This window comes from Temnothorax curvispinosus, unplaced genomic scaffold (genome assembly GCF_003070985.1).
Source record: "Temnothorax curvispinosus isolate PA1 unplaced genomic scaffold, ASM307098v1 QBEX01011515.1, whole genome shotgun sequence".
In the NCBI taxonomy this organism is placed as follows: domain Eukaryota; kingdom Metazoa; phylum Arthropoda; class Insecta; order Hymenoptera; family Formicidae; genus Temnothorax; species Temnothorax curvispinosus.
The window spans coordinates 121,454-139,110 of NW_020221295.1; the positions used below are offsets into that span (position 1 = coordinate 121,454).

Genomic DNA, 17,657 nt, shown 5'->3' on the forward strand with positions numbered 1-17,657 from the left:
GATGTATAGTGCGTACCTCTCGTAGTACCGGAAACGCGCGACCGGATGATCGATTATCGAATCATTCTATTGCGCTATCACGACCGTAAAGGTTTCGTCTGTTCGAATAGTAACGGTACCATGCCACTATTCACGGCTCGAAACGTTGCGTGGGTTGCGTGCTCATTATCGGGCGACTCGTTATCCGCTGTCAAGGGGTTCACGGAGGGATATAATTTATGGAATCATCGCATTATCGAGTCCCTTATAACAAAAGAAAAACGCGGGATCTACGAGAAATTCCGAAAAATTCAGAAATCCAGATGCCCTCGAGAATTTCTCGCACGAATGCGACCACATGTAACAAGGATCGGATTACTGAAAACTGACACGCGCAATTGTATATTGCCCTGCCGAAAATATCTTCCGGCTCGCGAGGAAATCGCGTAACTAGTATTTCGGGATCTCAAATGTAACTCGTACGCTCTATAAATAAGTTTTAAACATAATCGTATGTGGGTAATCGAACGTAATTTACAGCTGTCTTAATAACAGTATATAAATCTAACAAATTATGCTCATGTGTATCTCAAACATGAAACCATGATTTATGATAATCTTCAAGTGTCTCACATCTACGAAACATATAAACGGAGCATTCGTTCGAGATGTTTGTGCGAGTTAAAAAGCGTGTAGGAACAGAGACCGGGAGAGCGTTCGTCGATCGAGGGACGATTTCGACACAATTTCCGTCTCGTAGAAAGCAAACCAGACCAGACCGCAGACGGAGTATTCTCTATATTGGATGCGGTGACCGGAAAGCGTACCCGAAATAAAACCTGCATCACCCTTTCGCATTAGCCGTTAGCCAATCCCTATTTATAAGATATTATGTTCGCCGTAGTGCACACACATGTCCACTGTCTCGGAAGAAAGATAGAAATGAAGAAGGAAGAGGACAAGAAAGAGATCGTCACGCACATATGCCTAGCATGCGTAAAACGCGCGCACGTCGATGGTTTAACGTGGCACGCACATCAACGGCGTGTTACACGACTAAAAATACCCCCAGAAACCATCTAGATAAGTCTCGAAGACCCGAAGGGGGTCGGGTCTGGTGGGCGGTATATTAATGGACTCGAATCGGCCAGAAATCAAAATTATTGTGGGCGTGCACGGTGGTCGGCACGCACCATCATCACAGAAACCACCCGAACGCAACCGAGTCGGAAGCTCCGGCGCGGGATGTCCGGCGTTATACGCCGACGCATCAGAAAGAGGTCCTTTTTCGACAATTTGTAATGAGCGAGATTTCAGATTACCCGTTTATTGAGTAATAACTAAATAATTCTCGATTTTTATTTTACAGACTCTCTTGCAATCCCCAGGAAGCAATTATTTTCAAGCCCAGTCATATCTAATTCACACATCTTTCAAACTATGACACACGCGATGTTGTTATCTGGTTTCCGTATTACCTGTACATATCCGGATTTCGATAATTTTTCTGATAAAAATTTTTTTTGTCAGTGTAAATTAAACTAATAGTTAAATCGTGTATATATTTTTGTCTTTCCTTCAAATTAGACAAAGATAGACATATGATTTAATTATTAGTTTATCAGCAAATACCTTTTTGTTGAAATATTAACATAGTACCGGTGTTACTATTTAACACATCCATGTCATGTTAAATTAACACAAACATTTGAGTGGACCGTTTTACACATGTTATTCATGTTATATTTAACACAAATTTTCTAGCTGTGTTCATATATAAGAATTAAACGATAAATTGATGACAATGTATGCCAGGAATGGAGTCACGCTGTTCAACAAATTCTCTCGCGTTCATAGGCGTCGACAAGCAACACGGAGCTTAACCGTGCCATTGCCTTGTCGTAGCTATCGAAGCTCATTTATATTGACCCTTAAATTTCTCCACGGATCGGTGACGCGGCGGAAAGAGAGTAACGAGTGATTCAAGGAGAAACGACGAGGATCCTTGTAGTTGCCTATCTGGTTGCGCAACGTGTGTTCGCGTATCGTACGCGTTTTATCTTGTGCAACCGGCTTTTCCTCTTTTTCCCGTGATTCGGCATTTCAAAAAACCAGCCGCCTCGTTGCGAAAGGAAGAACCGTTATTGCCCGCAACCTTCGACACGCATAAATAGATACTGATTTACGAATCAGATTTATAAATACGAATAAACTCCACGAAAAGAGAGAGCCTTAATGCATTATACATTTTTTAGTGCAACTTAATAATTGTTGAAACAACTAATGTTTAGTTAACTAACTAACATGTTTCTCAGTGTATGAACAAGTTGGAACAACCGGCCCTAAAATGGATAAGTATTAGAATAAAAGGCCATACTAATGAAAAGATAAAATATATTATGCATACTTGTAAATGTTTCTATTTATTAAACTTACCCCCCTTCTCTTTCCCCAATTAAAAGTCCCGATTTCTGTTAAAGAAAAGTTGGTAACCCTGGATGCATTATTTTGATGTCACAGCGATAAAATTTTAAAGCGACATTTCTCTCGACTATCCTTGGCATTTAACGACAGCTCGAATTAACTAAACTTCAATTTGTGAATGTGAACGAAGCTTTTAGGAATGTGATGATTATTCGTCTTGTGTAATACACAGCCGTATATATTTAAAACAATTCTATTTTAGGAGATGTGTACAGTGTGTTTAAAACTGCATGCATTTTTATCTAATCGCGGAATAATTATTGGATGCGATAATTCATACTTCGTGCCTTACGCACACAGTTCATTATATATTTATATTTGCAGATTTCTTCCGATGGGTTCGCCTCGCGCGCGGTTTTCTTCGCGAGAATGCACGTGTCGGCGTCGCGCACAAATATGTTTATCAAAGATTACGTCACATGCACGCAAGTTTAGCCCGTTAATTAAGTAATTGAGCTTGATAGGGCGGAGAGGAGGAAGAGACCGCTGTACGGGAGGTCAACCCGCATGAGAAAAAGCGTTTCTGTCCGTGTGTACCTTAGTCATCCTCCTCTCTTCCGCTTTCCCTGTTGGAGTTTCCCTGGAGAAATGCATTAATCGCCATATACCTGAATCCCACTCGTGAGGAAATGCGATACTTGACCGAGCCGGATTGTTACCGTCCATAAGTTTGTCAGTCTAGTCAGCGTAGAGGACAGCTGGCCTTTAACTTCTCTCTCTCTCTCTGGATGGAGCCTATATTTCGCCGTGTAACCGTGCTATAAATATCTCATATTCCCATATTTACGAAGAGGAACAGCAAATAAATCCCGTTTCTTTGATGATCTCGCCGTAATCAATCCTCATTTGCAAATTTATAAATAGCAATATATTCATCGATAAATCTGCTTCTTCATTTCGTAGAAAAATACGAGAGTTTCATAGATAGGATCTTCATCTCTCATCGCCTCTAGCGAATTACGTCATTGATTATAAAAAAGAGATACAGAAATGACAAGTACTCCGAGCAAGAAAAATTAATGATCGTGGCGTTCACTTTTAAAACGTCAATTTAATATCTCGCTTAACGCACATTAATTAATGACCCAAGTATTAGTTGTAATGCCAACGCCCAGGTGCGCGATAATAACATTTCGTGCACGCGACTTGCTCAACTCGGTAATGCGTAAGAAAATCCAGGGAATGCGATTATCGGTCTTCGAATTATAGTTGCTCAAGCAAGCAAGAACGTTTCTTTCGCGTTGCATAACGAGCGTTTTGTTATATCGTCGTGTTCAATCCTTCGTTTCTCCACGACTTGAATGTGAGGCACTTGGCATTTTTTCCGCTCGTCGGTGTGGGAGCGCGATAAAGCCGTTAACGTATTTACATAAGAATCCTTATCGCACGGGAGCCATCCGAGTATCTGGCAAGCTTTCAAATATGCCGATGTTTACTGGTAAAATTAGCGCGCAATTAATCCGCGATTAATGCCGTGGTCACTGGTCACCAAGCTACCGAAGCTCGTTACGAAGGACGTCCTGTGTCGAAACGTTTTTGAGGAATAATTTTTCCGCGACGTCGCCTTTGACTTCTCACACAAGCGCGACCGATAGCGCGTTATTATGAAACCTTCTACGTTACATAATCATGATTCTATGAAATATTTATAATAGTATCGAGTTTCGCGCTGTTTAGCGCCATCGACGCCTGCTGATTCGTGTTTTGATCTTTACACTCGGCGTATATTTTTTTTCTGTGCAAAAATCGATCTTGTGAAATAAGTGCTGAATATTTGATGAGAAAATCGTCTCGGCGTGAATCATAAGACTCGAGATACTTACAGTCGACGCTATAAAGAATTATTTATTCAAGCTTTGTTAAAGATAAACCATTTCGAACTTAGGATAGCGATTTCTACAAAAATTTAATTGTGTTCTGAATACATATTAATAACAGTCTCGCATTTTTATTATTATATTTATCAACATTTTAATGAAGAAGAAATGAAGAAAAATATTCTCTAGAGATACTCAGAATGATTAAGACGATCTGTTGGTTCGTAACATCTGTTTCACGCTATCGCGTTCCATACTACTCTCGCGATGCCGAATGTGCGAGCCTCAGAATCGAAACAAGACGGTCCAACTCTCGTTTATTCCGAGCAAAACCGCGGAGAACGAGGGAGACACGATTGTGGCGTTCCCGTTTCGTATTTAGGCCGAGCCCGCGTTCGTGGCCTGTGATTTCTCGCCGGCCGGCGTGATGAGAAAACGAGATCGCACAAAATCATCGTGACGAGGACGGCGGTTTCCCTCCCTCGCCCTTTCGTTTTTCATGATATGTCTCATTTACATGCGCATTCCTACGATAGCGATTTGCACAGCTGCGAGTGAGAGACATCAAGCCTCGGCCTCGATGCGCGGCGGCAGCCATGTAAATATCTTTTCTTCACAGGCATTTTGTCTGTATTTCCCGTGTCGAGAGAGAGAAAGAGAGAGAGAGAGAGAGAGAGAGAGAGAGAGAGAGAGAGAGGAAGAAAAGGAGGAATAATAAGAGAGAAATAAGGCAGTCGTGACGTGACTTTGTGCAAGCAGCATTCACACGTTTCACTGTTCGATCGACGAAACAGCGCAAGAATAAGTGAACATTTCCGCGGTTTGCGCAATTCACTCGCTAAAGAAAGAGAGTAAATTTACTAAGATCTTTTCATCCGTCTCTTACGTACAATTTCATCATATTTTCTTAACGGAACCAGCATCGCTTGATAAATATCTCTGGAAAATTATCTATTTTTTCAGTTCAACGAAGTGTGGCTTTGTAAAAATTAACGAATGTAGAGAAAAACTTGATTTGATTGCGTAATTCTAATTGAAGCAATAGATCATTTCTTAGTCTGTGATTCACAAGCGTACGATTAGATATATATGGATATTTTTACAGTAGGTAGTATTGCCTCGCAATAGTATGAAGCACACGTTGTGTTAGTTGCGACCGTGCGAACATTTTGTGAGCGATTTTGTGGCTGAGACTTAAAGGAACCATCAGCTTCCCGTTCAGCTGTCGTCCGAGAATTTTAATAGGTCGGACCCGCTGAAAGGTCTTCTCGGCATTGAATTTATTAGCATTCGGTTTATTTGCGAGAGGAACCAAGGCTATACGCGGGAGATTATACGAATGTTAAACGAGATCAATCGTTTTCGAGCAGGCATCTAATAAAGAATCGTCGTGACAAACAAGAAGTGTTTGCAATTCGCCTCCGTTTTGACATTCCGCGTTTCATAGAGCTCGTAATGAAGCGTTTCCATGAGCTGATAAGTGCGACAACAAAATACTTATACGCCGAGGCTATCGCCGGTTTATCGAGCAAAAGTATGTCATAGAAATCTGTTTTTTTTTTCTGATTTCTATATTCTGCAGTGTATTCCTACATTCTATTATTCTATATATTCCCGGTTCTATTCTGGATTATACCTACGAACTACTTTTTTCCAGGAAAAATGCGTAAGCTTAGCCGTTTACCCGCGCTTGCTTGAATTTCTTCACGTTGACATTCAGAGCACTGGGCAGAAATCACATTGCGTCAACACCCGCGAGGGCCATCGCAATGCTTTGTTTTAATTAGACAGTCGGATTCCCCTAGTCCGTGCCAGTTCTGAGCTGAGCGTTGAATGGCGGCCGAAGAGGACGACCACGACGGCTCGCGCCGCCACGGAAGCCTCGCAGCAAGGAAGATCCGCGGGAGGCCAAGGCACGGGACCGAGCTCGGATCCCCGGGACCGGCGCGAGAACGCCGATCGGTTCACCTCGCCCAGGCCCGGCACGTCAGCCAAACCCGCTTCCCGACCAAGCCCGACACGCCCCGCTCCTCAGAGCCAATCCTTATTCCGAAGTTACGGATCCAATTTGCCGACTTCCCTTACCTACATTAGTCTATCGACTAGAGGCTCTTTACCTTGGAGACCTGCTGCGGATATTGATTTAATTATGACAGTGGAATAACTAACAATTAAAAAATTTTAATTAATTAAGTTGAAATGGTGACGATAAAATTTCGTTCAGCAATTATGATCGTCCATTTATTAAATAAAATCAAAATTGTGATAATTGAAATATCTCTAATTGCTTATTAGAAAATGAGCAAAGGTTAATTAATTTTATTTTAAAAATGTTACGATATCAATAATGCTATACCGCAATTACTCTAATTAGACAAATTTAACTGCACCTATTTATAGTTTATAACCATATACATACCCATTTTGTCAAATTATCATGAGAACAGTAAATATTTTATTTTTTTATGACAGCAATCTTTGAGAAATTTTGTAGACCGGTTAGAAATCGATATCTTTGTGAAAGAAAACCTTACGCAGGACCGTGTATGTTAGAATGGCGCCAAGAGCACGATAACATTTGAGTTCAATGTACGAGTGATACGGAACTGATGATAAACGAAAGAAAGAACGATAAAAGCGTCGCGACGCGGTCGGGTCGTCAAGGACTGGCTCGAATTTGAATTGATGATTTGATAGTGGTGATATACAGGGCAGCGCAGTCGCCAGCGTGATAATTTGAGTGCAACCGAATTATGTTCGCGGTCACACAGTCGTAGCTCTGCGAAATCTTCAGTGTGACTACAATATTCACACGGAAATAAAATGACTGTATCGGCAAAAAAAAATTGAATTAAAAAAATGAAAGTGTAACAAAATATATAATAATCCAGAATAGAACCGAAATGGGAATATATAGAATAGAATATAGGAATATGCTGTAGAATGTAGAAATCATAAATAGAAAAAATCAGATTTCCATGACATACTTTTGTTTATTGATCGATAATCCGGCGATAGCCTCGGCACGTGTAAATTTAACAACAATAAATAATTAAAAAATAATAAATAGTCACGAGTGATTTATTTTTCTTGTTGTTTCGTGCTAGCTCGCTCAAGGATTATAATAACGAAGGGCAGGCGGTACGTATTCCGGTTATTTCCTAATTCCTAATTCGTCTACAAGTTCGGACAGGCTCCTCACGATCGCAGTCACGCACGAAACGAGTCGGCGCGGCGGTCTATGGCGGTGCACGGTGGTCTGTCCGCCGGGATAAGAAAGAAAAGAAGCCGCTCCTATTATTATAAAAAGGAATAAAACGGACGAAAGCTAGGATACGCGCCGTTGAGAGAAAAGGCCGCGAGGAGCATTCCTGCGAGCAGCGTGCAGTTGTCAGAAAGCTGTGAATGTCGAACTTGTCGCTGTATCGACCGGCCATCGGCCGAGCCGCTTCGACGTCCCGACTCCCGACCATCTGCCTTTCTTGGCCCTTCTCTCCTACCTGAAACACGCGTTCACCTGGCCGATCTCTCCCCCTCATCCTCTCCCCCCTCCCCGCGTACCTCACCATCACCTCCGCCCGGCGATCGGTCTCGTTCATCTTATTTTCGGGCCATTCAGCCATCGCCACCGGTTCTCCGACGGGCCACGCTTCTTCGCGGTACCTCACGTGGAGAATTCTCAATGGAATTCTCTTCGGCGGACGCACTTTTTGCCAGACTTCCTCTCTGAACGACAACTGCGAGAGAATCCCCGTTTTCCCTCGCCCGCTGCTCGCCCTAAGTACGGCCTGAGATACCCGTTTGATTTTTAATGGCGAATTACGTAATCGCTGCACGATGGGGTCGGAAACGAGGCGCGAGTAAAACTGAAACCCGCCTGATGATCGTGCGGAAGTGGATATTGCATGTTCTTAAAAAAACCCTCACCAAATTATATATTATTATATTTCTGACTCCGGATCTTTTCGATAAACCTTATTCGAGAATATATTTATAATCAATAAATTTATTGATTTGACAATGGAAATTATTTTTCTGTGTGGTCTCTCCGTCGTTATATTGTTATTTATAGTTTAAGACTAATAACATTAATCGTTCTGAAACAGAGAATGGAAGAATTTCTTTAAAGTCTGTTCAAGAAGAAAAGATAAACGATTTGCTCGTGCGCACTCGCCCGTCATTTTATTGTTTTGCTTAATTTGTTTTATAACTTTCGATCGGTTTTGGTCAATCGAGTTGAATTAGCGCGATCAATACCGTTCTGCGACTTGACGATCAATTCGAGTGACGCGACCGACTCGCCCCGGCGCGACTGCGATGTCTTCCGGTGCGTAGGTACACCAGGAAGCGTAATTAAGCTTTTTTTTAATACGTAATTGCTTCTTCCGCGGCAGCGATCACGACGTGCTATGCTGCGCTCGCCGATTAGTCGTACAATGGTGGCTGTTATTGCTCGCAACTGTTGATGCAGCAGAGAGGTTGAGGAACTCTTTTTATTTCGCGTTTGTTTTCAATCTGAACGCTCACAGGACGTGATTTTTTTATATTTCGGCCCCGAAGCATTTCTGGCGTCCGCAAGACGAAAAAGAAGCGGGGTCTAAATTACAGATTTCGACGCTACTTTCATTACCGTGATCGATAAAACAACATTCATAGGTCGTAAAACAAACCGGTCTTATATCGTTGTAATAAAAAACATTTTTTAATATATTAATTAGAGATAAAGCTTCCAGGTAACATAGATTGAAAGTACGATAGCGCGTAAGACTTCTTAATTGGAAAATGGGACGTTTGAAGCTACGTTCTCGCTCCTTTTGCTTTTGCTCCTCAAGAATTGTTTATTTCGTCGCGCGCCGCACGAGCTGTCGCGCGTCGATGAATGCAGCCGATCGAGCGCGCGCGATCTATATTCGAATCGACAATGCAAGGCACAATCTCAATTTTTGCTGGCGAGTAATGAAACGCGCGAGAGAGATCACCGTTGCTTTTTCTCTGCCGTTCCCTCACCTCGCCACGCTAACGTAATGATGGCCTATTACTCCTGTTACCGCGATCTATTCCACGCTATCATCATAACGCAACGTGCGCCTCTAACGCGGTGTGTCCGTTACAGAAACGACGCCTTTGAGGCGCGATAATAAATGAAGGGTTTCGCAATGGGGAGGGTTCTTACTCAGGCTCTTACCCACCCGATTTTTCAATATTTGTCCCACGTCCCGGCAGGATGACAGCCGGGACGCTAAATGTCCCGATTTTTAGAGAGCAGAAGTTTTAAATTATTTTGACAGTCATTTTGCGACTTTATATTTCCCCCATGTAAGCAGGAATTATAATAGGTGCGTTCCACTTAACGCTCACAACGCTTGTGAGCATCATTCGTCCTTGTTTAACCCAATGTAAAACCAATATTGCTAAATTTTTTTGCTAAAGATATCAGTATTGATCAAAAGTGGGTAAATATCTTGGAAAGTGCAAAAAAAGAGAAGCTACGTGATTTATCAATTGTTATATCTTATGGTTTGAGTATTCCACCATCTAACACGTTTGTGGAGTGAGTACTTTCCTATACGTGTCACTATAAGGACCGGCTGCTCCAATCTGCTGATAAACAAACTAATAATTAAATCATATGTCTATCTTTGTCTAATTTGAAGGAAAGACACAAACATATACATGATTTAACTATTGGTTTAGTTTACACCGAGAAAAAAATTTGCTAATTCCAAAAAATACTTAGTCCGATACGAGCAACTAAACATTAGTTGAATTAATTAATTGTTGATTAAAAAATTTTAAAGGTTGACTTGAATGCATTATATCTTTTTTAGCGCAACTTAATAATTGTTGAAACAACTAATGTTTAGGTAATTAACATGTTTCTCAGTGTACGAACAAGTTGAAACAACCGGCCCTAAAATGGATAAGTATAGAATAAAAAGCCATTCTAATGAAAAGGTAAAATATACTACGCATACTTGTAAATGTTTCTATTTATTAAACTTATCCCCCTCCTCTTTCTCCAATTAAAAGTCCCGATTTCTGTTAAAGAAAAGATGATGACAACCCTGTAACCATCCCAGCGCACTGTTTCTATCCCTCACTTATTTCTTTCGCTTATCGTCGATTATTAATTCTAATTGATATTAAATTAATTGATGTTAAATATTGTATATAAATTAATATTAATTTACGTTAAATTAATTAACGTGTAGAAATCATGCGATCCATATTTATACACCTTCGTAGCAAGAAAAAAAATATGAATCAATCTTTCTATCATTAGAAAAACATGTGTTTATTTTAAAGGGTTCAGATAACGGGCTCAAAAATAAAACGTTTGATTTTCCTGACGCGTCGCACAATAAATATTCGAGATGGATAACAGACAGATAACAAAATGTTATCAGAAACGCTGATAAATTTTGTTTCAAATGTTAAAGTGTCTGTTTGGAGGAGCGCGTTATCGTGGAGCTACACCAATTCGATCGAAAACAAGACGCTCGCATCCTGTCGCTTTTAAAGTTTAAAGCAATTCACTCGTAACGCTAAGGGAAAATCAGAAACTCCGAAAGGCTTTCAACAATTTTATGAAGATTACGGTCGACGTCGATCGGACGACGCGGAGCACTGAGCAAGTGGACTCGGGATCGAGAAACAAGAATCGAGAAAAGAGACTCACCCTGCACGGCGAGAAGGAGCACCAGGAGACCGAGGATTCGCGGCGGCAGCATTTTTCCTTCGTCGAGTCGTTCCACTCGTGCGTTCCTTTTTTTTCTCTCGTTTCTCTTTAAACCACTTGACAACCAATGGCACAATGCGCTTTAAACCACTCTCCCGGCTCCCGTCGGATCGAATCTCGCGAAGGTGAGAGAATTCCTCGCCGGCGGTCGCGCTCGTCTCGGATATCCTACGCGAAGATCGCGCGATCGACGATAACACGCGCGCGGGGGCGAGGAGGAGATGGAGCGATGGATCTTGAGGGACGCGCGCCCGGCTCGAATCGCGACCAAGATCGAACGCACGCGCGGCGTGGCGTGGCGAGGTGGCGAGTGTATCCGTCACCGTGTTACCGTCCTTCTCGCCGCCGAATAGCCGAACGGTAATCGAGCTCGACACCGAATACAAAACTGAAGACTGAGGCGAGCGAGGCGAACGCGCGCGGTGCGCGGTATCCGAAGAGCGAGTAGAGCGACGGCGGAATCGCGCCCCCGGCTTTTTACGGGGACCTGCGCGGTTCGGCTGCGCAGTCGCCCGGCGAACCTCGGCGCGCCGCCGCGCACGTCTTTTACTGCGTGCATGTAATGTGTTTGGGCGCGACGCGTGGATGTGTGTGTGTGCGGACGCGAGCCGCGCACCGCTCCACGTGTGCGCGCACGCGCTCGCGTTAAGGTTTGCATTGCGATTCATTTAAACATTCGCGAATTCTAAATTTCCCCTGATGACGACATACCGAAAACCCTGTCGACGTACGTTGCACAAATGTACGCGCAACTTTTAATTTCAAGATATCAGCTCACCGCGGAGACAAAAATCACATTTAAAATTCCACTATTTTTATCACCGTTATCTCTTATCTCTGTATCGCGCAGACACGCGACACGCATGATCTTAGATGACGCCGCGATAGAGCTAAATAGATCTTTAACAAGATCTCTCGATTCTGGAATGCAATTACGCCTGTATCGATTTCTTATCGATGTCACGTTCCACTCTACTCGTTTCCGCGTGTACATACGCTCGTGCATAAAAATGTACGGACGTTAGAACGTTCAAACACATTTTCTCCGATTTCCTCGATGTCGAGCTAGACGGGTACCCTTTTTACTCTTTGCCGTCTCTTATTTTATCTACCGTTCTCAAATAAAATTGCGTTTCAGAATCAAAGATATTTAGCAACTCTATTCATTCTGACAATAAAAGCCACGTGCATTTTCCTCAGATCTATTCGCGTACCAGTTCGTTTAGATTTCGTCACAGATTACTTCTTTCAGTAGCCGTCTAATGCTAATGTGCGTCTCGATTCGAGATAAATCCGTCACGGTCTTCGTCAATGCCAAAGTTGGCTGTGAAAACATGAATGTAAGTAGGTGTAAAGTTTCTCGCGGTCGCCCATTGCGACGCATAAGCGACGTAAACGCAGCCGGCATGCCAACAATCGCTTACGTGCGTACATATGGGACCCGATTTGTACGTGACGAATGTCCCGCCTCGCGGTCTCCTCGTCCCATTCGCGTTTATCGTGTAAAACACGATGACGACGTTAAGCACTCGATTCCCGCTTTTCTATCTAAATAAACGTCGATGCCACTTGGACGGGATGCCACGCGAAGGACGTGTCCGGTGTCCTTTCCCTCCCGAAGGTCCTATCCGACATTCCTCTCTTACATCGCGATCCGATTGCTCTTACAAGAAGGAAACGTGAGTCACGAGATTTCAACACAGAAGGAACGATTAGCTTGACGCTCGGTTAACAAGCAGATCGTATAATGTCATAATTACCTGCACGTGAAACCGAGACTTGCTAATTAATTGACGACGCAGAACCGGTCGTTTTATTATATAAATAAAGCGCGCGTTTGCTAAATTAATTTTTCTCTTTCTTTCTATATTTTTTCAACGACTGTTATAAACAGCCTTCTTTCGAGAGTTGATTTTTACGTCATTTTTTCCCTTAGAGAATAACAGAACTTCCCTAAAGAAGGTGAACGAATTGAAAAATTAATTTTTAAAGAAAGACAAGATCTGCTTCAAAAAACATGCGCTCTTATTTATAGAAACAGAGTACACGTCGTCAAATATTAAAGATCATCTAAGCTACAAATTTTTCCCAAGTTTTTGTAAATTCTCGTTAATACGTCAGGATCGCGTTGAATAATTTCTTTTTTCATGTCTGTTATAAATTACTGCTTTCGTTCTTGACCTCTCTATTTTGTGAATAAATGTAGATGGTTGAGGATCGTGACAAAACGCGATATATCATTGTTGATTGTCTCGTGCTAAATATATATACATATATACTACATATAGCGATCAATTATGATAAATAGACACGAGTCGTCGCGACGGTGAAAAAGTTTCTCTTTTGGTGAGGGCTATACATTAACATGTAGCACGTTGTCATCGTATTGTACAAGCATGACTTATCAACGCAACGGCGTGACTAATGCACCACAAAAAAATAGTGATGTCATGCAGCGGGAAGGTGCAATTTGGTGATGGCGGTCAGTCGACTTACCCGTTTCGTGTGGAACCGCAGGACCGTCTGCCTTTGTTCTTTTTTACGAGAACCACCAAATCCGGTTGAGGTCCACGTGTTTCTTTTTTCCGAGAAAGTGCTCGAGGACATTTCGTTTTTCTAAAAATCACGAAGGAAGAATTACTTTTCCGTGAATTACCTTTCACCGAAAATAAATATGTGCAGTTGTCAGGCCATCGGGAAAGGAAAACATTGTTATTGACCGCATATGCGTGAACGAGACATGATTCACTCGGCCGCAAATAAGCAATCGTGATTAATGTGATCCCTACGCAGAGAGACACATATGGAATATCGCGCGAGCAAAATTAACGCTTGATTCGATAACCTTCGATTCGCTTCCTGAATTATTCTCAATGCGCAGCGCATTCGAAAGAGAAGTCGGTCTGTTTTAATGTCGACCATTTATAATTTACACCCATTTTAATTAATTCATAAATATATAATCAAAAGTAGTTATATACGTTTAACGTCAAGTGAAATTTCTGCTTGAATCAATCTTCGAAGTGAAACTCGAGATTCGAGCAGGAAATCGATTCGAGGAATGGAGAAATGCTTCGTTTCTCCATTTTCCTATATTTCTGAAATTTCCACGGGAAAGCTACGCGTCAAGTTTCACGGAGACAATCGTGTTTAGCCGTGCACTAATAAAGCGTGACAGAAAATATTTGAGATTTATGATTGTCAGGTGAACGGTGCCATGCACATTTCCGTTAATATATGTGCCTATGATAATAAACAGGGCCTCGCTAATCAGCAGTTATCGTACGCATGGAACAACAACGTAAACTGCGAACGCTAGTAAATTTACAAATATATAGGAAGTATAAAGATTCATCGAGAGAAACAGGTACGTGCGTTTGCGTTTAATTAATATTTATCAAATCGTGTCGCAACTGGGTTTACCCAGGTCGTAATTATTGCGCTTAGATATAAAACGGCGTTGTAAATTACCTTGCAAATATGATGCAGTACGTCCGCATCGTAGCGGAAAAAAATTCTTTGGACTGCGCATTTATTAGATGTCTCTTTCCTAGCGACAGACAAAAAGCATGGCTGATAAACTGATTCCATTTTTTTGTATAGATAAGAAGGAATAAATGTAAATATGTACATACGTGCATGCGTGTGGGACTGTGTGCGAGTGTCCGCAGGGTATCGAGCTCGAGTTCGTGGGATCAAGTCCAAACGTTGTGCTCCGCGGAGGCAGTCATCCTTGCAATTGCGGGAAAAACTGATTTGAACTATTTGAAGCGCAGAAAGGAACATGCGGCGCCATCCAGCAAACCTCCCTTGCAACTAATATCCAAATTAACCGCGTCGATAAGATGCACTTCAGTCAAAATCAGCACTTATCGATGCAGCGTCTCCATGATCGATCGAGATTCGATTCACGATGAATCAGATTCAACTTCGAGAGACGTCCGTTCACCGTTGTTCGAAGTGACGCTGTCGTCGCTGTCAGCCGTGAAGGATCACGTCGCCCGTCGCCCCGCCGGCCCCGGTCGCCCGGTGTGCCCCACCGTTCACGATACTCGCTATGCATTGGCGAACGCGTCGGAACTCGGGACAAAGGACGCTTTCGTATACGCGAGCGAAGGGACGCCATGTTCATTTGTCAACGGACATTTGTCAAGGTGTTCCCGTGCGGAAGGAGCGAGCGGGCCGCTTGCCGTCCGCCGCCGGATAGAAGCGGATAGAAACCAGGCTCCAGGGGGCACCGACTCACCGAGGCCGGTCCGAGGAGCGGAGAAGTCCTCTCGTCCCAATCGTCCCGTCTCGTCTCGTCCCGTGATGGAGAGCGACGACGCCGCTTCCGCCGAGTCGCGGAAGCGCAAACGCGAGGAATACGAGATGCAGCTGTTCGGCTTCCATTCCCGAGCCGTATACGCGACTCGTAAGTCGCTACCTGCATAATATGCATTCTAGAACTCGACGCGCGACGTTTTTTTTCAGACCGCGCTTCGCCGACGGACGCGCCGGAAGGACAGGGCCCGGAGAGGGGACGCCGACCGTTGCGGCGGGATCCCGCCGATCCCGCGTCCTTCTGCTCGTCTCGCCGCCGCTGGATGGGTGTACTCTGGTTTCATGTGGCATTCGATCATGACTAGAGTCACACTCGTCCAGCGACCGAGATGCTTTCAACGGATTTTTCGTGAGGAGGGGACGCGAACGCGGCGTCTCGCTTCCGTAATTACCGTCGCTCCACGAGGACCCTACACCGGTGGGAAGCGTTGCCTCTCGACGAACGCATTCTTTGTCTCGCCAATCCTTTCCTGTCTTATTTTCGTAGCATCCTTATGCGATTTCTTTAGCTTTTCTCTTACTTCTCTAATTTTTTCATGTTTTCATGAGTCGAATTGTAAATGTCGCAATATGACTGCTCATATTTACCTAGAAAATTCATTGAAAGAAAAAACAAAATTACAACTCGACAAAGCCTTAATTTTATTTGAGAAGAAATGAAATTTTTTGAAACTTAATAGTTTAGCTTTCAACGTGTTTGTAGCCTTAGATCTTTTGTTCACTTTCTGTGAAAGACTACTGTTGCATCAAGTGTTTTTATATCCATTGTTTTATATAACTGGATGTTTCTAATTTATGAAAAATCATGAATGACTTCTCATAGTAATATCTCTCTCTCTCTCTTTGGTCTGTTATAGTCAAGAATATTGTGATGGAAAGAATACAGTCTAGGAGCAAAAAGTTATGTGAGACGTTGGAAAAAATATATAAACCAGATTCAGAAAACTTGGCCGTGCTAAAGGCAAACGAGGAAAGACTTGTAAAAGCGTATTATGCAGCCTCGGTGCCTTATTTGAAAAATATAGAGGTAATTGCTTTCATACTTCCTGAATCCATATGTCTAATTATATTTTATTAGGTTATGCCTTTTTTTACATCTAATTGTAAGACATATCTTTTAAGTTCAAAACTTTAAAGTAAAAATAGTGAAGAAAGTTGTAAATATGACATTAACCCATATTTTATTCTAAACAGAATATTGTGAACAAATTCATCGCTGTACCCGACAATGTTCTGGCGAATGAGGATAAACTTCAAGGAGTGCAATACACGGAAGCAGAGTTTGAGTGCATGCGCGGGAAACTGGAGGAATTTCAGCAGAGAGCAAAACGAGTACGTATCGCGGTTTTAATCATAACTGAAAAAAAAAACAATCGTTGTTTTCGCTATATGTAAATGCTATTCAAGCATTATGTAACTCTCGTGGTTTTTCCAGGCGACTATATTGAACGCGGCATTGAAGGAGGAATTACAGCTCATAGAACAATCTTCGATCTGTGCGGACAATATCGATAGGCTGAGTCACATAATTGAGAGCGGGATTGCGTGTCCGGATATCAGTGACAAAATTCATCAATTAGTCGAGGATTACAAACGGTTCAGCGCGTTATTCGAGGACGGGGCACCTGTGTCGCAAAATTCGCTCTACAATAGGATCGATGATCTCAACTGTACAGACTGCGATATGGATACCTTATAATTGTAACAGAGAAGTTAACAGAGAAGAAGAAATTATTTTTGCGACTCATTTTTGGATGCTTTGTCGCTGATACTGCCTTTCTAAGATTATTAGTATTTAAATAAATGCATTCTGCGAATGGTTTTTATACGCACGTTATATAAATTGCATATAATTTATAATTTTATTAAATACTTGTGGCATTATAAATACTAATGGCTTTTGTTTTCTTCGTTTTTCTCCCCTTTTTTAAGTAATTTAGTATTCTACGGAAGGATTACTTGGTATGATAACTTTTATAAATTACGTAAATTATTTAAAAGTAATTGAATGTTATGAATGTTTCAAAATGCAAATTTATCTATATTATAATGAAATCATAAAGTAATAAAAAAAATGTTTAATTTGTTATCGACTGGAGTTTACCGCTTACCGTCAGCTACTCCAGCAGCTATTGATATTCGCTTTTCGCATAAGATATACAGAAAAGATAGAAAATTTAAATCATTTTCAAACTTCTTTTTTAACTTACAATCTCTTTGGTGCTTACAAATTTGAATATATTTAAAACGTAATCTTTATCTCAATAATAGTCATGGCTATGATTATAAGATTAAAGATATTGGATTTTATTTTT

The 17,657-nt window shown here is 42.0% G+C and overlaps 2 protein-coding genes across 2 annotated transcripts in view; one reads left to right on the top strand and one right to left on the bottom strand.

Annotated features, from left to right (window-relative positions):
• Positions 1–11,470, bottom strand: part of LOC112461601 (lachesin-like) — a 57,520-nt gene extending 46,050 nt beyond the window's left edge. Inside the window, exon 1 of the mRNA XM_025026918.1 lies at positions 10,960–11,470. Coding sequence (XP_024882686.1) covers positions 10,960–11,011 — 52 coding nt within the window. The 5' untranslated portion in view covers positions 11,012–11,470. The remainder of the gene's footprint in view (positions 1–10,959) is intronic.
• Positions 11,471–15,011: 3,541 nt separating this feature from the next.
• LOC112461604 (protein MIS12 homolog) lies at positions 15,012–17,055 on the top strand. Its single transcript, XM_025026925.1, has 4 exons — positions 15,012–15,433; positions 16,200–16,369; positions 16,537–16,674; positions 16,778–17,055. The coding sequence occupies exons 1-4, from the start codon at positions 15,331–15,333 to the stop codon at positions 17,039–17,041; spliced, it is 675 nt and encodes a 224-aa protein (XP_024882693.1). The 5' UTR covers positions 15,012–15,330; the 3' UTR covers positions 17,042–17,055.
• Positions 17,056–17,657: the final 602 nt, after the last annotated feature.

Coding starts and splice junctions, on each gene's coding strand:
- LOC112461604 (XM_025026925.1), top strand. CDS start 15,331: ATGGAGAGCGACGACGCCGCTTCCGCCGAGTCGCGGAAGCGCAAACGC. Junction 15,434..16,199: donor CCGAGCCGTATACGCGACTC/GTAAGTCGCTAC, acceptor GGTCTGTTATAG/TCAAGAATATTGTGATGGAA. Junction 16,675..16,777: donor TTCAGCAGAGAGCAAAACGA/GTACGTATCGCG, acceptor TGGTTTTTCCAG/GCGACTATATTGAACGCGGC.